Below are 22,028 nucleotides of genomic sequence, written 5' to 3'. Positions count from 1 at the left end.
GGTGGTCTTTAGTTACAGGTTTTACTGTAGTACCAGGCTGGTCGCTAGTCACAGTGGTCTTTAGTTACAGGTTTTACTGTAGTACCAGGCTGGTCGCTAGTCACGGTGGTCTTTAGTTACAGGTTTTACTGTAGTACCAGGCTGGTCGCTAGTCACGGTGGTCTTTAGTTACAGGTTTTACGGTAGTACCAGGCTGGTCACTAGTCACGGTGGTCTTTAGTTACAGGTTGTACTGCAGTGACATCATGTTATGCCAAATATCTGGCCATTCCCCGTTGAAACCTGTGTTTCAGAGTTACCGATATTCAGGTTATGGGCAGTGCTCATTCCAGGTCCGCCCGGATGTGCGAGGTACGAGTGCATAATCCGAGTTCGAGTACATGTACGGTGGTCGTAGGCCATCGCATCACCTTTCCATATGTCCTGCTTGGCTGGTTAGCATGTTGCACACATGCTCGAGAAAGCGGTTGGTTTCGGATGCCAACGGTCCGGTTGTGGACACGGCGAGGGGAGTGAAGGTCCCACGATCGGCTATAGCAACTCAAGTTCAAACAACGTGACGCACCAGATGAGGAGTTCGAGTATTAACCCTTTGGAGTCCGTAACTTTTTTGCTTCCGCAGAATTTGTGGCAGTCACGAAAATGCGCACTCCATTTCCAACATAACTTTGGTTCTACTTCACCGATTTTAAAGATCTTGGGCTCGTTGGAAATCTCTTGATGAGAGAAATACAATGAGCCCAAACTCGCCAAGAGCACTATTCATTGTCCGCCACAACGCGCCCCAAACGCGAGGCCAGCTCCAGATCTGAGACGAAATCGGTCTCCTGTAGCCATTTCACTGAATCTAGCTCGGAACTGTTCAAATGTTTTCGAGTGGAAGCTTACCTTGCTGTGACTTCGCGCCGCGCCGGTCCTGGCACGTGCCGCCTGTCATGAAGCTGGGACAATCCCTTTTTTTTCACGCAATGCTGACTCGCAGCACGCAGCGCAGAAAATTCGAAATGTTTGATCGCTCTCCGCTCACTCAACCTTCATCGGAGAGACTTCGGACCTGTTCGAGGCGATAGCTGAGAGTTTTCTCTATCATCTAGACCCTTCTATTGTTGAATTTGGTCAAGATTTGGCTGAGAACCGAAAGTTTGACTGCGCCCACATGCATACAAAATGCCCATGGTTCGAAATCGAACCATGGACCCCAAAGGGTTAAAAGTTGGAAGTACCGTGCCATCAAGGCCTGGCCCGGAAGTGCTACACGTGCACGGGCAAGCTCTGGGACTTCGACGGGCTCTGCTGATGGGACTGCCCCAGACCACGCGCAGCAGAGCGCCCAGGCTGCTGCCAGCCACCACGCTGAAGCTCTCGTACAGGTACCAGAACTTGAGTTTGAACTTGAAGTGAGTACTTACTACTACACTACTCTGGCCTCGTCGTTTCCTCGGGGTGCCCAGCCCTGCCGTGGTGGTTGAGTGTGGCGGGCCCTTCGAGCCTGCGACAAATGGTGGAGTTTTGTAGCCCAGACGATTCTTCTTGGATTTCCTTCAACTGTTTCGCCATCTCGACTACTCTCCGCTTCAGGCGCTCTTCGCAGTCTCTCGTCGCGCTGACCAGTGTCGCGAGGGTTTGCACGCCGGCAAGCACGGAGTGCTCAATACCTGGCAATGAGCACAGCAGTTTCATCTGAGCCTCACCGACAACGGCTGAGGGGCTGCTTTCTGCCGTCTCGCTCATGGCGGGAACTACTGTAAATAAACTAATTTTCGCTGGCGATTTAATTTCGCTGATTTCGCCCCTGGGTACCAACCGGCCAAAGTTTGTCATAGAGGCAAATTATGCAGGGATGCATGTGAGAGCACCAACTACTGATCGATTTCTTTTTTGAAAACCCTAATCGGCCAAAGTTTAATGACGGCCAAAAGTTTCATTTCGAGATCGGCCAAAGTCTCTCACCGGCCAAAATTTGTTGATTTACAGTACCTTGCCTACCACTAGTATCTTAAAAATCTACGTCCTTACAGTCCAACCTGGTGCCGGCTGGGTTGCCCAAAAAAAGAAAAAAAAACTGAAATCTACGAACTTAACAAACATGCATCCTACCCCTTGAGCAAAAATTCGAATTTGTTCTCCGCTGCTACCCCCAACCACACGTTGATGCGCCCACTACGCACCACTAATCCATCTCCCCGATGCCCCTAACCTCACTGCTTCCCTCTCTGTAACTCTGTATCTCCCCCCCCCCCCTCGCTCTCTCCCGCTTTGAAATTTGCTTCCATAGAATTGGGCACCATTGCCCGTTTTGGCCTTGTGAAGTAAAATAAAAATCAACAACAACCAGTTTTGTTTAAGCAAAATACATCAACCCTGCCGCTGAATTCAATTTGCTCATGCACGAGCCACGCTCAACCGTACATCTAGTTTGATCACTGCTAGCCATGAAATTTCCGCATCGTACTAATCTCACTATAATTTTCTCTTATTGGCCACAGGCCCATCGTGAGAATAAAGATTTGAAACCACTGCAAACACCCGTTAGGAGAACTGCCACCCTGCATCTCATCATGAAGCATTCACTGGGTATATCTTGCGCAGCATGACTTTTAATGAGTCATTGTGGATGCGGTGCGTAATATTCTTGTTCTGTTCCTGCCACTGTAATTCTGTGTGCTATGCATGTGCAGGAGTGGTCGGGGTAACCATGGTGTCATACATGACTCAGTTTGACGGTAAGCTGCGTGTGTGTGCGTGCGTGGGTGCGTGCGTGCGTGTGTGTGTAAAGAGGGGGGGTATTAGTCAATACCATACAGTTCAGGAAGTAATCAGATGGTGTCTCAGTGCTCCCTGTCAGTCTGGTGCTACCTTGTGCACGTCTGACTGTTCAAAACCTGGTTTTAATAGTCGGTGGACGCATAACTTGTTCCTCAGCGTTTTCCTTGCTTCCATTTAATACCACACCGTGCTTTTAGACTCATGGCTTTGTGAGAAATTTCTTCAGGCGCTAAGGCTGGTTCCTAATTTTTTCTCCTTTATGGATTCTAAACATTTGATAACAAATTCCAGATTTTGGAAATTTTATGCGCAAAGTGGTCACAGATTTTGTAACGTTTAAAAACAAACTCCAGAGGTCTATACTTTTGAAACTCGCTGTAAGGTGGCAGCTAGAGTCCATAATCCCCCAGAGTGCGCAACTGGGATGGGCTTGTGGGGCGGCATAATCCGTGATGTACGTCATTTTTTTAGGTCGGACTTGCGTCATTCCGTCGACGCGGTCCACCACGGACACACTTCCCCTACTCATGATGTTGCCCTATGACGTGCAGCACGGATTTCGAATTCCCAGATCGAATCAGTCTCTGGGGATTATGGACTGTTGGTGGCAGCAAGAGTACATAAACAAGAGTGTGCAACTCCTATCTCGAGCTGCGATGGGTTCACCCACGGCGGAATTTTTTTATTGCGTCATTCTTTGGCTGAAGTATGATCAAGTGTGTATGCTTTCCCGCACATTTTTTGTAAATACGGTGAGAGTTCACCAGGTTCAGGACACATCGATCTATCGTCCGTTGTTCTGCTTCGACTACCGTAGCTGTGATGTACAAGTTCTTTGTACTTTGATCTCTGGCTATGCATGATGGCATCAGCGAGCCAAACAGCCGCCAAAGACTGATGTCATAAAAAAATTCCGCCATGGGCTGGGGGATCGTCGAGTTGCACACTCTTGGTTATGTACTCTTGGTGGCAGTAATATTGCACAAGCAGAGTCTACACCTGGCCTTCTCTTATCCGGGAACATTGGGAATGAACAACTACAATACTGTCGGGCGCCGAAGAACGAACCGCCGAAGAACGGCCAGCCTAGAATTTCACCAATTTTTAACAACGGTGTAGGCTAGATTTTTTGCAGATAAGAACGGAAACCGTAATATACACTATGATGTACGCTCAAACGTATACCGTATTTTGCCGGTTGTAAGTCGACCCCGGTTATAGGTCGACCCCCGTATCCGGAGGTCTCAATTCTGCTTTTTAAAGTTATCACCCCAACTAACTACTCCCTGCTACTAACACATCAACAAATCATGTAAACATTCCTTATTGGAGAGCATGACGTCCCAATCCTAGAAAAAGGCCAATAAACTGGAAAAGAGGTGTACACATGGTGCACTCTTGCATGCAGAGCAGGTCATTTTTTAAAGGTACTGATAGTTCCCGGTTATAAGTCGAATCCCGGTTGTAAGTCTACCCCCACCCTTTCTCCTTCTATTTTTAGTCGTAAAATGTCGACTTACAACCGGAAAAATACGGTAACTCTGTATAAGTGTACACGTAAGACTGGACCATAAAATAAGAACGAAACTGCTGTGTTGGGAATAGGGAATGACGGGACCCGAACGCACCAGTAGCAGGAGGTTCCTACCTACATCTGTGGATGCAGATGGGGACGCTGGTCCACAGCCCCATAGTAATGTCAGTATAGGCCATGCATGGTCGACGCTGAACTCCCATGTTACATTGTTGGATATCCCACGTTTAGATCTACTACTGGCAAACTTACATGGCCACTGATACCCTGTAGTAGTGGTGGTGGTACACCCTACTACTACATTAGTTACACTGCCCCTGGTACCAGGCAGTAGTGGTGGTGTCATCCTATGATCGTGATCTTGTGCCGTCCCGACCTCGTGCTACTGGTGCGTTCGGGTCCCGTCATTCCCTATTTAGGTGGACCATTTCACATTGGGGGGACAAAGGGCCAGTTCTAATTTCATAGTTTTACGATGGGGCTGCACAAGTAAAGGTTTTTCAGAACCGGTCACAGAGCGGTTTTTATATGGATAATTTCAGTTCTTTTTCCGTTCCCACACCCACCCCGGCCCCAGCCATGAGGACAAGCAACCCATTGAACCACTAAATGTTTCCCAGTAAATGAGTGTAGAGAGGTTGTACCATGGAGCATCGCACATTCAACGTTCCCGTGTAACCGGTCAGTTTTCGTGTGGGCATCGATATGGTGTCGAGCCCCAACTCGGTCCCGTCGCGATGGGACATTGGACTGGGGTGGTCACATAGCCAGCTGTGCGCACCCGCGCTTCGGCAGTGCGTGGCACTGGCACGGCCCTCCTGATCGGCAACTCATGCTGCCCGACTGCACATACGTGTATACACTCACGCAGACACGCGTACAGGTGACGTGACATGGACCAATGTACATACGCACAGGCAGAAGCGTGAAGAGACACACAGACAAGCGGAAACACACAACAGTACGCATTGCTGTAGACAGGGGTGCATAAGCGCACATGCGCATCGTGGCAACCGTGCGCCGCACCAACGCCCCGCGCATGCGCCCAAATCTCTGTCGTCAGTGACGGGCCAGTGAGACCACCCCACACCTCCCTGTTGTGCAATAGCACTTCAGCAGACTTAATTCAACACATTGGCTTGCGGACGAAACATTTTTAATTGCATGAATGCTGTCGAGGCTGTTTCAATGGCCCAGTGATGAGTGGCGATTGAAACTAAGGCGACCTGGACACGAACGCAGGGAGAAGGCAGAATAATGCGTGTTTAGGCAACAGACGGAGTTTGTGAAGCATTCAGTCATTGCATACCATCGATGCGAGCTTGTAGACCGCACACATCGGGAAATTCACTAGTTGCAGGTTATGGGAAATTTTCCTTGTCCGACGATTTAGCACAGGTCGATGTTGTGGACACCGAGGTGGAAATGTGTAGGCAGAATGCATGAATAGGGAGATTCACACACACACTGCTCCTTACCTCTCCATGCCACGGCCACGTCCACGGGCCCGTGGCTGCCTCCCGGAGAATACATTGTGCACCTGGATACTGCAGATGGACACACAGCGCAGGACATACGGGTTCCGTGGTGGCGCACATACGCCACAACCACTGACACGGCACGTTGCACATGACACGGAACTTACATGTTACCGTGTTAGGAATGTGTGGGCGTGGACGCGTGGCCTCGCCAAGGTGCCCATCGGCATCGTCTGCGTCGATGCTGTCCGCGCTGCTGCTGGACATCGTGCCCGCGCTCCTGTGACACCGGCACAGGCTCCTGCATGGCAGGTTCACGTGCCCCAGCCCTGCTGCAGCTGCTGGTGCTGCTGTGGGGAGGGGGTTGTGCCATTGCATACCATCGACGCGAGCTTATGGACCGCACACATCGGGAAATTCACTAGTTGCAGGTTATGGGAAATTTTCCTTGTCCAACGATTTAGCACAGGTCGATGTTGTGGACACCGAGGTGGAAATGTGTAGGCAGAATGCATGAATAGGGAGATTCACACACACACTGCTCCTTACCTCTCCATGCCACGGCAACGTCCACGGGCCCGTGGCTGCCTCCCGGAGAATACATTGTGCACCTGGATACTGCAGATGGACACACAGCGCAGGACATACTGGTTCAGTGGTGGTGCACATACGCCACAACCACTGACACGGCACGTTGCACATGACACGGAACTTACATGTTACCGTGGTAGGAATGTGTGGGCGTGGACGCGTGGCCTCGCCAAGGTGCCCATCGGCGTCGTCTGCGCCGATGCTGTCCGCGCTGCTGCTGGACATCGTGCCCGCGCTCCTGTGACACCGGCACAGGCTCCTGCACGGCAGGTTCACATGCCCCAGCCCTGCTGCAGCTGCTGGTGCTGCTGTGGGGAGGGGGTCGTGCCATTGCATACCATCGATGCGAGCTTATGGACCGCACACATCGGGAAATTCACTAGTTGCAGGTTATGGGAAATTTTCCTTGTCCAACGATTTAGCACAGGTCGATGTTTGGACACCGAGGTGGAAATGTGTAGGCAGAATGCATGAATAGGGAGATTCACACACACACTGCTCCTTACCTCTCCATGCCACGGCCACGTCCACGGGCCCGTGGCTGCCTCCCGGAGAATACATTGTGCACCTGGATACTGCAGATGGACACACAGCGCAGGACATACGGGTTCAGTGGTGGTACACATACGCCACAACCACTGACACGGCACGTTGCACATGACACGGAACTTACATGTTACCGTGGTAGGAATGTGTGGGCGTGGACGTGTGGCCTCGCCAAGGTGCCCATCGGCGTCGTCTGCGCCGATGCTGTCCGCGCTGCTGCTGGACATCGTGCCCGCGCTCCTGTGACACCGGCACAGGCTCCTGCACGGCAGGTTCACATGCCCCAGCCCTGCTGCAGCTGCTGGTGCTGCTGTGGGGAGGGGGTCGTGCCATTGCATACCATCGATGCAAGCTTATGGACCGCACACATCGGGAAATTCACTAGTTGCAGGTTATGGGAAATTTTCCTTGTCCAACGATTTAGCACAGGTCGATGTTGTGGACACCGAGGTGGAAATGTGTAGGCAGAATGCATGAATAGGGAGATTCACACACACACACACACTGCTCCTTACCTCTCCATGCCACGGCCACGTCCACGGGCCCGTGGCTGCCTCCCGGAGAATACATTGTGCACCTGGATACTGCAGATGGACACACAGCGCAGGACATACGGGTTCAGTGGTGGTGCACATACGCCACAACCACTGACACGGCACGTTGCACATGACACGGAGCTTACATGTTACCGTGGTAGGAATGTGTGGGCGTGGATGCGTGGCCTCGCCAAGGTGCCCATCGGCGTCGTCTGCGCCGATGCTGTCCGCGCTGCCGCTGGACATCGTGCCCGCGCTCCTGTGACACCGGCACAGGCTCCAGTGCATCCAAGCATTCAATAGTGAAATCGGTTTCTGTATTGCAAGAAGCACAAGAAAGCATGGCACATGCAATTAGCAACGCAATGCACGGCAAGTTGAGAGGATTCCCACCAACGACCCATCCTCACTAGTTGAGCAGGAGGACACAGTGCGCTACCTCAGCATCAACCAGCAAGTTGCTGGGAGCGAGATTAGTGGTCTCAGAGCTTGAAGTGCAAGCGAGACTGCGCACACATTACGCGCGCGCGCGCGGGCCATAGTGGATATGCGACATATTTCGTGATGATTTCCACGGCATGCAGAACATTCATGGTGCGCTGTGTGCGTCAGACATCTGTACGCATCTTCGCTTGTGTCGCCAGTGATCAGTATGTTGTGGACGGTCTGTAATTCACGGTGGCCGTCAGCAAAGTTTCGTGGACACTGTTCACAGTCTCAGTGCCATTAATTGATGTAGCCGATCATCATTTGAGACATCATGGTGTCGGCTCGTTTGCTGCTGCTGCGCAGGTACTCGTCGCGTGTTTCAACAAGCCACATGAGTGCCTGGGTGACATTTTGACAAGAGCCGTCGAACATTGACGATGCGGCTCGCCTGCAATCTTGCAGAAACTCCGTAATTGGAGGTGCACCTTGCGATGTTCTCAGTGCCTCTAGCGTTCCAACCAGAGGTCCTATCACGGGCGCATCAGTACTTACCTGTCTATATAGGATGAAGGGAGCGTCTCGGCTTTCTCCGGCCAAGACCATTCGACTCAGCGTCCCGAATACTACAAGCAGTGAAATGTTGATTTTTAGGCCACACTTCCTCTTTAATCACGCATGTGGGTACGTACATGTGTGCATGTGTCTGTACGTATGTGCGTGTGTCTGTACGTGTGTGCACGTGTGTCTGCGCGTATGGTTGCAGGTGGTGACATGGTTGAGCCAGCACCAAGTCACCTCCACTATGGCGACATCATCTCACTCTACTCGGAAGGCAACACCACCGGATTCGTCAGCACCCTAGGGTGAGGGGAAGTGTGAATTGCAGAGGGCGAATGCGCGCGCGTGTGTGTGTGTGTGTGTTTGTGAGCACACATGCATGCTTGCTTGGATGAGTGCGTGTGTCCATGTGTAGAGCTTACCCAATGCTGTAGACAGCAAGCTGTTTCGGCCGTAAAGGCCTCAGCAGTACAGCTACGATCTTTAAGCAAGCCAATCTACCAGCGATGGTGCAAAGGAGGCACCACAGACATTTTAAAAGATAGCTCGTCGCTCTAGCGCCAGAGTGCTCTAACTACGAAAAGTAGCGGGCAGTGCGTAATGCAGCAGCACTGGAGCAGCCTACCGGGAGTGCTCAACAAAACGAATGTGTAGAGTTTAGTCTCAGTGAATGTTACTCACTTTACACACTCACGTATGCCTGTCCCCTACGGTACACATCTGATATGACTACAGTACTTTTGGTCACCAAACAACTGGACGGTCAGCTTCGTAGCCTGGGCTGCTCTTATAGTCACGTAAAACAGTCCGCCGGTATGCACAGTTGAGTCAAAGTGTATACATTGGTATACTGTGCTTACTGATATGCTTGCCTGTTTGTTCATCGGCGACCGTTGGGTACAGTACTATGGGCCGGCGAAGAACAGGTGGGTCCCTATCCTACAGTCCATTTCAAAACTATAGACACGTAGGGTTTTTGAAATATTTCAAATTTGGCTGGAGCTTTTTGAGAATAGTTTTCGGAATATTGCTCAGGCCCGCTCCACAATTACTCTCATATTATAGTTTCTAAACGATTGGATAACAGACGCCCAATTTGGAAAAATTTATGCACAAAGTGATCACAGATTTTATGTGGTATAGATGCTGGCATAACGGTTTTTGCCTAGGTACGCGTCTATAGTTGTGAAATGGACTGTAGACCGTTCTTATTTTCATGTATTGCAGTCTATGTGGAGTTGAGTCAAAGTGTATAATATTAATATATTGGTATGATGTGCTTGGTGATATCCTAGCCTGTTTGTTCTTCGGCGCCCGGCGGTACTGTAAGGTGGACACGCTGCAGTGTAATTCACAGCAGGAGTTCTATTCCACGCCCGGGTTCTTGTTATGCACAATATCAAGAATAGATAAACAAGAGTGTGCGACTCACGGATGGGTTCGTCCATGGGGGAATTTTTTATTCACGTAATCTTTTCTACGACGCACGCGCTGCGAGTCTTTTGGAAAGTTTTGCTTCGTGCACTTGGCCGGGCTTTACATTACAAGGTTGGTGCCCAGCACGTGCTCTCACACTGCTCTGCGGCAAAATGCGCGTTTTTTCTGAAAAAAGGTGACGTCAACAAAAAATTCTGCTGTGGGCCGGGGTATCTGCAGATTGTGCTGGAGAGATCCGGAATTGCACACCCTTTGTTTATCTACTCTTGATAATATACAGTGCTGTTGTTAAATGAAACCGATCACGTCGGTCAAGTTTGCGCCCCGCGCTCAATTTCACACCCCAGTGTACGCAGGTCTAGGGCTAGATAACGCCTGGTGTGGCATTGGGCACGGTGGACACAGGTTTCATTGCTCAGCACAGTGTTTTCTCGGCCCCTCAGTGTGGATGGTGTCTTTATATGCTATTAGCCTATTAGTCAGACCCATTTCACTGTGCACAGTATGTTGCACTTTTGCACGAGCACGTCTGTCCAGGGACACGATGGGCCAGTGACAAAGAAGGGCTAGAAATCGGAAGTATCATTTGCTGAAAACTCACCCCTCACCGGGAATCAGCTACGCTGGCAAGCAGTGAGACGGTCGAATCCAGTTCATGCTACATACATGTAGACCGGTGCACACTCAATGTCAAAACTGCTTACCGCACGAAGCATGCTTCGCTTCCCTGCACTTCCCAGCTTCTCCATTGGACTGTCGGGGCTTGCAGCATCAGCTCCCAGCACTACACTTTAGTAGTGGCTGAATGAGACAACTTGTTGATACCGGTACAGTACATCCAGCCCCATGTTTTCTGGTAACACAACAAAATTTAAATTAAAACAAAAAATCAAAAAAACAAAAAACAAAAAACAATGATAATCTCAACCGTCCACCTCTCCACACTGCGCTCTTGGCCCACATTCACCACACCACTCCACAGCGAGGAAGTTCGTTCTGGGGTAGATGTTGACAATATCCTCCAGACAGCTGTTGCGCTCAAACAATGATGACAATGAGAACAATGAGTTCCTCACAGCTTCTCTGTTAAACAATGACTAGGTATAGTATTTGCTGATCCCTGGAATCCACCAGTTAAATTGTTATATTCTAGCTAGTGTGCTATCTTCTGGCGACTTTGCACGATTTTCTCTTCGCTAGTCTGGTGTGGTATAATGCTGAGTGGGTGACGCTATAATAATGTCATTGTGAGAGTGCGGCCTTGGTTGTTCGTCAGTCACACGGTGAGTAACATCTCGCCTTCGGTGTGAGAAACGTCAATGCATGTACACGTGTATGCTTCCTTGCCATACGTGCAACGATGCACTGGTGCCAGTGGCTCACTGTAAAGCCTCTTATGCATGCAAAGATACACTCGTGCCAATGTCTCACTGTCAGTGTGAGAAAAGTCAATACACTGACTTGCATGTTTCCTTGCCATACGTGCCAAGATGCACTGGTGCCAGTGTCTCACCGTCAGTGTTACCGGCTGTTGCACTTGCCTGCTCGCATGCCATAGTTGCAAGGATGTTGTCACAATGAAGTTAACGCTGATTGATAGCTCACAGGTGTCACCAATTGTGCAGCTTTGTTGTTCCCGCGACACACTTCATCTCCGACTGGTCTTAGTTTAGATACTAGTACACGCCACTATGTTGTAGTGTCGTGCCACGACTCATGCATTACATTTACGTCATACCCTACCACTGTCAGCCCGGCTTGTTTTTAGCTGATTTCAGCTCAACAGGGGAACAAATGTTAATGATTGCGCTAAGTGTAAGTGTGTATGATGCGATCTGTGTACACAAGCCAGCTGAACAGTGCAGTTGACTCAACTCAGCTTGGCTGAATTGGCACTGTGTGGTTGTCGAATAGCGCCGCGATGCTCCTGGCCTGGGAGAATCACAGTGCTATGACAGCCAGCGATATTGTTGGTCTGGTTTCTATAGAGGCTATGCACATGATATCATCGCATGTGCTTTGTAGGGAGTGACAAGCCAATGCATGACATAGTTATTTGGTTTACATGGTGTGGTAAACCAGTGAGTGACATCATCATCAACATGTGCTTTGCATGGGGTGGCGAATTGGGGCTTGTGGTGCCACTCCACACCAGACACTTAGCATGACGATGTAATCGTCCAAACTTCTAGACTCTCACCTTGATATCTATATTTGATATCTTCTTTTCCCGTGTAGTTTTGTTTAGTTCTGGTGAATTCTCCCGAGAGACTTCTTTTCAAAATTTATCCAACATTAATGTAAAAAAAGGAGAAGGACGACATATTACGAGTCATGACCAACTGTCCACCAAAGTAACCAGATCATATACAGTCAGCGAGTGCGACGAAATGGCACAACACTGACAGGGAGTACCGAGACATTCAACGACCTGACTCTGTGCATTGTGTATTGTGTGGTGTTGTGTTGCGTTGTACGCATGCTTGCAGTCTGGTGGATGACCGGTGTGTGCTGCGCCCCGATGCCGGCTCACTGTCGAAACCACCGGTCAAGTTCAGAGGTATTGGGTTTGTCTTGTTGATTGTGTTCACTGCTGCTGCTGGTGTTGATGCTGTTGCTGTTGCTGCTGCTGATGTTAGTACCTACAGTAAGATCGGGCGCCGAAGAACACCTCGCCGAAGAACACTCAGGCTGGAAAACCGGCAAAATTTAAGAACAGTCCAGGCTAGAATTATCAGATTTAAGAACACTAGATCTACATTGTACGTAGATCTACATTGTACATGTATGGGAGGTGAGTACATGTCATGTACACGTGTAAACAGTAACTGCTACATGTACAGTCATTCCCATTTACGACACCCACTAGTTTAGAACTACACGTACATTGCACTACATGTATTATGCACATGTACATGACAAACGTCATGACGTCACTCTACTCGCCGCGCGCGTGTGAATAAGAACGGTCTGGCTAGAATCAAAAATTTAAGAACTTTCCTAGGCTGCGCTCTAGCCCCTGCGTTCTTCGGCGCCCGATCTTACTGTACTGATGTTGATGCTGCTGTTGCTGTTGCTGCTAATACAGACATAACTGTTCTGTTGCTGTAATACTGTGCTACGCCATGCAAGAAACCGACAGCGTGTGTGTATTCAAAGCCTTGGTAGATGCAGTGCTTTCAAATCGTCCGGTTTTTCAGACCCGTACGGAAATTCGCTGGTGCGGAAAAGTCAGTCTGACTGAATCCCAGAAATTCATCTATTATAATTATGTGGGAGCACTGTAGATGCGTGCCTGTCCCCGGCTACCGATGTGTTTGTGTTGGAATAATGTTTGTTTGTGTGTGCGTGTGTGTGTGTGCATGTGTGTGTGCGTGCGTGGGTGCGTGTGTATGTGTGTGTGTGTGTGTGTGCGTGTGTATGTGTGTATGTGCTTGTGTGTGTGTGTGCACGTGTGCGTGTGTATGTGCTTGCGTGTGTGCATGTGCATGTGTGTGTGTGTGTGTGTACGCGTATGTGTTTGCATTCTTTGACAGACTGCCTGTTCAAGGTGATGCCCATGTTTCGCTACGCCGCGCAGAAGCAGTTCATCGAGGCGTTGCGACACGATGCACAGACGTTTCCTGACCAGCTTGTTATCGAGCGGCTGCGGGTGAGTCGGAGGTGCTGGGAGCTTGCCAAACTATGCTGCTTTTTATTTTTTACGAATGACACAGTGCCTACGAACACACTGAGAAAGAAACAGCCCAACGAAAGAAAATAAAGAACAGTACTTTCTCAAATCACTCCATCTGTGTTCAGTTCTATTCTCTTCCTTGTATGACCATGGGAGTGGCACCGAGAAATGCAGCTGAGCCTGGAAGCAAAGATAGTGAATAATACGATCCTCGAAATGCAAACTGGGCCATGTCTACTAGTAGTAACTACGATCATTTTGTTGCGTGTTTGTGTGTATCTATTGTCAGCGTGTGTTTGTGTGTCTATCTATTGTCAGTGTGTGTTTGTGTGTTATGTGTCTGTCTGTTTGTTTGTGTGTGTGTGTGTCTGCTTGTCTCTTGCTCTGTCTGCTTGTCTCTTGCTCTGTCTGCTTGTCTGTCTGTCCGTCTGTCTGTCTGTCTGTCTGTCTGTCTGCCGTTCTGTCTTCTTTGTCCTTGTGTTACTGTGTTTGTTGAAATGCTTGCTGGTGCTCATGTTCACATGTGTGTATTTGTGTGTGTGCGTGCGTGTGTGTGTGTATCTGTGTGTGTGTGTGTGTGTGTGTGTGTGTGTGTGTGTGTTTGTGTGCACAGTATGCCGTGGAGCTGGAGAAGCAGCAGAATGAAGCTGAGATGGCCGACAGTCTCGGACAGCAGGTTCTCTACGGCAGCGCAGTACAGGTCTGTTGCTACTCTGCATGTGTGTTTGTGTGTGTGTGTGTGTGTGTGTGTGTACACGTGTGTACACGTGTGTGTGTGTGCGCGCACACGTGTGTGTGTGTGTGTGCACGTGTGTGTGCACGTGTGTGTTTGCGCGCGTGCGTGTGTGTGTGTGTGTATATATCTGTCTGTGTGTTTGCCTTCCCTTTCCAACTGTCCTTTCTAACTCTTCTATCTTTTTTCTAACCATAGCTGTTGCACATGAAGAGTAACAAGTTCCTCACCATCAACAAGAAGATGCCAGCGGCCATGGAGAAGAAAGCGATGCGAGTCCAGCTAGATCAATGGGGAAACGAGGTAAGTTTCTAGGACAAACACGTTTTGCTCCACAATCCAATCCAACAAATTAAATCATGTTTGGTGATCTTCCTTCACGTTAGACTAAAAGATGCAGTATCCTTTCTTTACTATAAATTCATCAGAATGACCTGCTATAGTGCGTTTCAAAAAAGTATAGACCTCTAGACTTTTTCGAATAATTCAAATTTTGTTTGAGCTTTTTGAGAAATTTCTTCGGAGTACTAAGGACGTTTAGCAATGCGAAAATTCGCACTTTTGGTGGTGGTGTTTCGCGAAAATCTATTTCGAAAAAGAAAACTTGTGAGGTTTAGCAATGCGAAATGACTTTTTCTCGAAGTAATTTGAATCTTATAGTGCCGTACCGTATATGCAGCTCAGTCTCAAGCAGGGGGCTGTAAAATTACTACTCCCTGTAGTCAAATGCGTACCGAGAAAAGAGAAAGTTACTTTCGCAAATCACTGGAACTTCGCGTCCAAGTTTTCGAAGTTTCGAGCTTTGTTTCTGTACTCATTCCCAGACTCGAATTTTCTTTCGAACTTTCGCGTTGCTAAACGTCCTTATTGCTCAGGCAGCTTCCACAATTTTTCTCATATGAATTTCTAAGCAATTGGATAACAAACGCCCAATTTCGGAAATTCTATGCACAAAGTGATCATAGATTTTATGTGGTACCGATGTCAGATGCTGGCCTAACGGTTTTTTGAAACCAGAGGTCTGGACTTTTGAAACGCACTTTAGCTGTCATACTATTTCAATATAGATGTGTATCTCCCCTTGGCTGCCAGCATTGACTATAGGCACACAGATGTACATGTATACGTATATGGTACTCCATCGCTTTACTAGCACATCAGTTTGAGCACTGGGCAATTGGCGGCTCCCTATTTCACTGTTATCTGCTACATGGAGTATTGAAGCTAGAATAGACAGTTTGACATCGGTGGAGTTTGCTTGTCTTCCATCTGAACTCGTTTGTCTTGTATGCTGCTGTTGTCAACTTCTACACCGAGTATGAAGAGTAGAATGGGGAGGTTGACATCGGTGGATTTTTCTTTTTCGTGCATCTGAGCCTCTGTTTGTCTCCTACGCTGTCCTGTGATTTGTTCTGTACAGGGGTCTTGGCTGTACGTACAACCCTACTACAAACTGCGATCGCCCGGTGACAGCGTAAGTTGTGTACTGATCTGGTAGGCTTAGGTATAGCTTGCATTGCATCTGTGCTGCACTAGTCATAATTCTGTTCAGCACAGACAAGACGACGTCGGTGGCAGTGCCATGAGAAAGTAGGAATGTTATTCTAAAAAGTACCGTATTTTTCGGAGTATAAGCCGCACGTTTGTTCTCATTTGATGAGAACGTTGTTTTCTTCGTGTTTTCTTTCCTCTTTGAGCTACATGTCTGTATTATTGTTGCCTGTATTGTTGTATTGCTGTCGTCAGTTGTGTGAGGATTGCCTTAGCTTTGTCTTGTCCTCTAGTCCTCAGTTGCCTTAGCTTTGCTATGTGCATGAAACGCAGCGTTACAACAATGGCCTAGCCGATTGTCTCTGTTCTCTTCTGCCTTTGTGGTAATGCTCCATCCTTGTGGTGCTGAGTACTCTCGTCGATCTGGGAATCCTCGCTATTGTGTCTGTATTGTTGTCTCGTTGTAGGTTGTTGTGAATGATGTGATTTCACTGATGTCCGTCAATGCCGGTCAGCCACTCAACGTCAGCAAGCTCACCCTCACCGACCATCCGGAATGCCAAGAGGTAGGACGCCTCCCTTGTCAACTCCCTCTTCCCCCAGCCTGCTCTCTCATTGAACACCGTTGATTAGAAGAGTGTGACGTGCCACCTGGAATCAGAGCCATGGAACATACACTCACCAATACCACGACCGCCAACACCATCTTGTCTTTGAAAAGAAAATGCCCCCCCCCCCCCCCCCGCACACACACTAATGCCAACACGATCTTGATTTGAAAGGAAATTTCCCCCTCACCCCTCCCAACACCACCACCGCCACCATCACTAATACAATCTTGTCTTCGAACGATTTGCCTCCTCCCCCACACTACTCCTTTCAAGTATCCAGGAGTCCTGCCCATTTCTGCTGGTATTGGTGTTAGTGCTATTTGAGCAGGAGTGTCGCACGCGGTACGGTCACTACGGTATTGACCGTGCCACTATTTGCCCCAAGTACCCCGTGAATCAATAAAATGCTCTGATTTGGGCTCTAAATTGCCAAAATATTCGGCTCAGCCATCCCCCCCCCCCCCCCCCACGAGTAAATTGCACTTCATATGGCTGACCGTTCCACACTAAAATATCTTCCGACGCACCTGTTGATCACATCCACTATATCCATACATCCTCACAACACTCTCCAAACGGTCTCTGGGCCACACCAATCACTAAAAAAAAGAAGAGGTAATATCATTCCAACTTTCAGGCAAGACCCATCTTCAGGAATCTTCAGAAATCTTCATTCCTGAAGATGGGCCTTGCCTGAAAGTTGGAATGATATTACCTCTTTTTTTTCTTTTAGTGATTGGTGTAGGCCAGAGACCGTTTGGAGAGTGTCGTGAAGATGTATGGATATAATGGATGGCTACAGTAGAGTCTTCGCATGTTGAGAAATGTGACTTGATTTCGATTTTTGTGGTGTATGTGTATGTGCTTCCCAGCTGAATGCTATGTGTGCGGATACTCGCTGGAAGGTGGTGCTGTTTCTCTCCTACAATGAAAACCGGGACGACATCCTCAAGGGGGTGAGCTGCAGATACACTGCTTGTGTGTGTGCGTGCGTGCGCGTGTGTGTGTGTGTGTGTGTGTGTGTGTGTGTGTGTGTGCATGTGTTTATGTGTGTGTGTGTGTGTGTGTGTGTGTGTGCGTGCGTGTGCGTGTGCGCATGTGTGTGTATACGTGTGTGCACGCGTATCGGTATAGGCAAAAGAGCGCGGCACTTGTCCGTACATGTTGTATGAATATTCCCAGTTTGCGTGACCGACTTCCGCAAGCATTTCATCTTCACACGGGAGTGGGGCAGGTGATAGTCTATGATCTCCGATGTCTTTCTCCTTCTGCAGGGTGATGTAGTGCGCCTCTTCCACGCGGAGCAAGAGAAATTCTTGACCCTGGACACGTTTCAGAAGAAGAAATATGTCTTCCTGCGAACGTCGGGCAGAGCCAAGAAAACGGACGCCACCAGCTCCAAAGCATTGTGGGAGGTTGAGGTGAGTGGCGAATCATAGCACAGCCTGACTGCTTAAATTGGTTGTCCAAGACTATGACCCGATACGTGTGCTGCTACAGCGGGTTCAAAAGTATACACCTCTGTCTGGTTTAAAAAAAAGTTATGGGGTATTCACACGACAGGCAAATCCACGTGCACCGGAAAGTTGCTATGGTATTTTACCTGTGAACGAGAAAAGTGGCTGAAAAGTGCAAGCGAGCCGGGGGCCCACTTTCACGATAATCGTGGCGTGCACGAGTACGTTTACACCAAAAAGCGCGAAACAAGACTTGATTTTTACGCGGCTCTTTAGAGCATGATAATTATTGTATGCGTGCTTTGAAAATTTGAAATACTCATGGCTACTGGTCGATGAAGCATTCAAAATGCAAACGTGCCTGTCGTCGAGTGCAACTGTGTGAATCCACACAGTCACTTTTCTCGTATGTCACTCCCTGTAAAACGTGCAAGTGCCTGTCGTGTGAATACCCCATAAGGCCAGCATCAATACCACATCAAATCTGTGATCATGCTGTACACAAAATTTCCGAAATTGGACGTTTGTTATCGAATTGCCTAGAAATCTAGATGAGAAAAATTGGGGAGAGGGGGGGGGGGGGGGGGGGGGGGGAGTGCCTGAGCAATATCCCGAAGAAATTTCTCAGCAAGCTCAAGCTAAATTTGAATTATGTGAAAAGTCTAGAGGTCTATACTTTTGAAATGCACTACAGTTGTCGGACCTGAACGGTATAGATGATGGTTCAGGGTGTGCCGTGTTTCCCTGATTCGACATCGCTGTCGATTATACGTCACACCCCTGTTCTCAGCTGGAGAGGACAGAACAGACCTGGGAATGGTTGTGTCTGCTATCACACTCACCCCTGTCCTGTATCGACTCAATACTTACCAGGGAGTAGTAAAATACAGGGAGGTGACACGAGCATGTACGGCCAGTTTGACGATTGCCTCAGCACCGTTTTCACCCGGCGGGTGAGATTGGGGTACTATGGGTACCGAAGTGTGTAGACACGCGCGCGGATCAGGATTCTCTCGATCAGGGAGTAGTAAAATACCTACCGCCAAAGAAACTCCTACTGCAGCCCGTAGAAACTCAGCGCTGAGAATTTTCCAACAATTGTCTGCCTTCACAAAGTTTGGTAGTCGACCAAACTACCACTATGTCAGGATAGAAGTCCAGCAAGAGTGGTATCACATTGGGAGACATCCCTGCGTGCCGTATATTTTTCCTGTGTCGATACAAGCTGTTTACGACGACGTAGCCCGCATTTCAATCCTTGACAAACTTAGGAACATTTCATTCCGAAAAGTGAACTCCCGAATCTCTAGCATACCATAATATGAAATGCTCATCATCACAAAGAAGGTAGAAAAGTACTCGTTGATCACAACTGAGGAGAAATTAGTGTCGATCGGGTGGTGTCCTAGAGATTTTTTCGACTTCGAAATCGGTGGACTCGCTTTTCATCTCCAATCGCACACGTATTGTTCTCAAGGAAATCACCTTCGTTCTATTGCTCCAAGCCGTCGATCGGGACGAATTTCGGAAGGGTGGTACCTTTCCATATGACGATGACAGAGATGTATCACAAGAGCAAAACAAATGCTGTTCCATGAGATGGATAGACCTTTTCACGGAATTAGTTCTTCAACAAATACTCAAGATTGATCCAGCAGATCATCTTTTTTTGCGAAAGAAAAAAAAACAAGCGCGAGGCACCCATCAAAAATCACGATTAGTGGCGTGTCACCTCCCTGTATTTTACTACTCCCTGATACTTACCAATAATAGAAAAGCTGACAGGATCGCTTTTCTAAATGTATCTGCTACCAACTGCACTCGAAAAAAATTGCACGGGTTTGTGTACAGAGCGGGTCAAGAACCACATTCCCGCTTACGTGGGATATCATCAACCCATGATCAGGCATCAGATGCGGCTTCTAGATGTTGGGGGAGGGTAGATCAGATCCACCAACCAGAGGTCAAAAGCCGAAATCCCATTTGCCACATCTGTGTACTGTACTTGAGAGGTACGTTTCTCGTTTACATTGTTATTGCAGGGGATGGGGACGGGGATTTTTATTCAACAAGGGGTTTGAATCAGGTCTATCCTCAGTGTAACAGTGGTGTCAAATCCATGGGTAGTGTAAGATACATGCTGCATGCTGTTGTGTGTGTGTGTGTGTGTGTGTGTGTGTGTGTATGTGTATGTGTGTGTGCATGTGTGTGTGTGCATGTGTGTGCACGTGTGCGTGTTTGTGCATGTGCGTGTGTGCATGTGCACAGGTTGTACAAGTGGACCCTTGTCGCAGCGGTGCTGCACACTGGTGCAGCTATTTCCGTTTCAAGCATCTCGCCACCGGCCTCTATTTAGCTGCTGAGGTATGTGTGGCATCATTGCGCACTAGACTGATGTAGACTTTTGTATTTTGCATTGGTTTTTGGATGGAAAGATCCCTTCAAGTTTGTGCTTTGTTTGTGGCAAGTGTGCGTGTGTGTACGTGTGTGCGTGCACGTGCACGTGTGTGTCCTGTGTATGTGTCTGTGTTCTGTGTGTACGAGTCGTATGTATGTGTAAGTGCATGTGTCTGTGTGTCTGTGTGTCTGTGTGTGTGCATGTGTCTGTGTGTCTGTGTGTCTGTGTGTGTGCATGTGTGTGTGTGTGTGTGTCTGTGTATCTGCATGTCTGTGTGGATGTGGGTGTGTGTGTATGTGTATGTGTGTGCTCGCATGTGCAGTTCTCCATATGTATCATGTGCATTGGCACGTGTTTTCAGTTGTTCACCCTCCCTTCTCCCTGCCAACCCACCTCTATTCCCCCCCCCCCCCCCGCTGCTGCAGGTTGACAAAGATCCTACTGAAGATGAGATGCGAGAGAAGCTACGTGGCTCCTCAGCCACAGTATACCAGCTCGTCCCCGTCGCAGACACGGACAACAATGTCAATGTGCTGTTTGAACTTGTCGGCACCACTGTGTCGCATGTCGACGGATTTGTACTCAGGTGAGTGGTTTCCCCTCACATTTCTTGTATCTATTTGAAGTAGTTCTTCGGGATCGTCGCAAAAGTTTTTAGTCGTTCCTGGAACGAACATCGTTCGTTTCGTACTCAGATCCCCTCCCTCTGAAATGAACGCAGCTTGCGATCCTGGACGAAGAAAATCGCATGCATGTACATGTACATATGTACAGTGTTGGTCGACTTGCGATTTTGGCTCGCACCCTCCCCCCCCCCCCCCCACAAACGAATGCTGTTCGTTTCAGGGACAACAAAAAAACTTTTGCGACAACCCCTAATAGAAAACGCCTTTGTGCATACCTCAGGTACATACCTGTTCGAAGTCTATTTTACTTTGCATGGGAGTGAATATCAGCCCGCCTTTGTGCATACCTCAGGTACATACCTGTCCGAAGTCTATTTTACTTTGCATGGGAGTGAATATCAGCCCGCCTTTGTGCATACCTCAGGTACATACCTGTCCGAAGTCTATTTTACTTTGCATGGGAGTGAATATCAGCCCGCCTTTGTGCATACCTCAGGTACATACCTGTCCGAAGTCTATTTTACTTTGCATGGGAGTGAATATCAGCCCGCCTTTGTGCATACCTCAGGTACATACCTGTCCGAAGTCTATTTTACTTTGCATGGGAGTGAATATCAGCCCGCCTTTGTGCATACCAGGTACATACCTGTCCGAAGTCTATTTTACTTTGCATGGGAGTGAATATCAGCCCGCCTTTGTGCATACCTCAGGTACATACCTGTCCGAAGTCTATTTTACTTTGCATGGGAGTGAATATCAGCCCGCCTTTGTGCATACCAGGTACATACCTGTCCGAAGTCTATTTTACTTTGCATGGGAGTGAATAACAGCCTAGGTGTATTGGGTGTAGAAAAAGGAACTCATCTACAGACAAAAGTAGTGTCCACCCGAACACGTACATGCACCGGGTAGATCACAATCGAACGCACCAACCCCCCTTTGATCCGTGGCTTCACACCCGTTCTGACCTTTCTCTTTTGGTGCACTAGCAGAGCATTTCTCATGTGCTGCGTTGCTGGTGTAATGGTTAGCATAGTTGCCTTCCAAGCAGTTGATCCGGGTTCGATTCCCGGGCGACGCACATGCTTTTTGAAATAATTTTTTAGTTTTCACCTTTGCACAATATACTAGTATCTCTTTGGTTTTTGATTCCGTTGCACG

At 48.5% G+C, this 22,028-nt stretch overlaps 1 protein-coding gene and 1 non-coding gene across 2 annotated transcripts in view; both read left to right on the top strand.

Moving 5' to 3' along the window:
* Positions 1-22,028, top strand: part of LOC135820793 (inositol 1,4,5-trisphosphate receptor type 1-like) — a 117,437-nt gene that overhangs the window by 3,985 nt on the left and 91,424 nt on the right. The window contains exons 2-13 of the mRNA XM_065333836.1: positions 2,679-2,723; positions 8,644-8,743; positions 12,365-12,435; positions 13,412-13,527; positions 14,165-14,251; positions 14,483-14,587; positions 15,705-15,758; positions 16,243-16,341; positions 17,259-17,342; positions 17,661-17,807; positions 20,112-20,207; positions 20,667-20,827. Of these exons, the coding sequence (XP_065189908.1) occupies positions 2,696-2,723; positions 8,644-8,743; positions 12,365-12,435; positions 13,412-13,527; positions 14,165-14,251; positions 14,483-14,587; positions 15,705-15,758; positions 16,243-16,341; positions 17,259-17,342; positions 17,661-17,807; positions 20,112-20,207; positions 20,667-20,827 (1,148 nt within the window). The 5' untranslated portion in view covers positions 2,679-2,695. The remainder of the gene's footprint in view (positions 1-2,678; positions 2,724-8,643; positions 8,744-12,364; positions 12,436-13,411; positions 13,528-14,164; positions 14,252-14,482; positions 14,588-15,704; positions 15,759-16,242; positions 16,342-17,258; positions 17,343-17,660; positions 17,808-20,111; positions 20,208-20,666; positions 20,828-22,028) is intronic.
* Trnag-ucc (transfer RNA glycine (anticodon UCC)) lies at positions 21,877-21,948 on the top strand. Its single transcript has one exon. It is a non-coding gene; the product is annotated as a tRNA-Gly (tRNA).

The sequence above is a fragment of the Sycon ciliatum genome, chromosome 7, assembly GCF_964019385.1.
Source record: "Sycon ciliatum chromosome 7, ocSycCili1.1, whole genome shotgun sequence".
In the NCBI taxonomy this organism is placed as follows: domain Eukaryota; kingdom Metazoa; phylum Porifera; class Calcarea; order Leucosolenida; family Sycettidae; genus Sycon; species Sycon ciliatum.
Note: the sequence above shows the minus strand (reverse complement) of the source record. Positions and strands in the feature narration are given on the sequence as shown.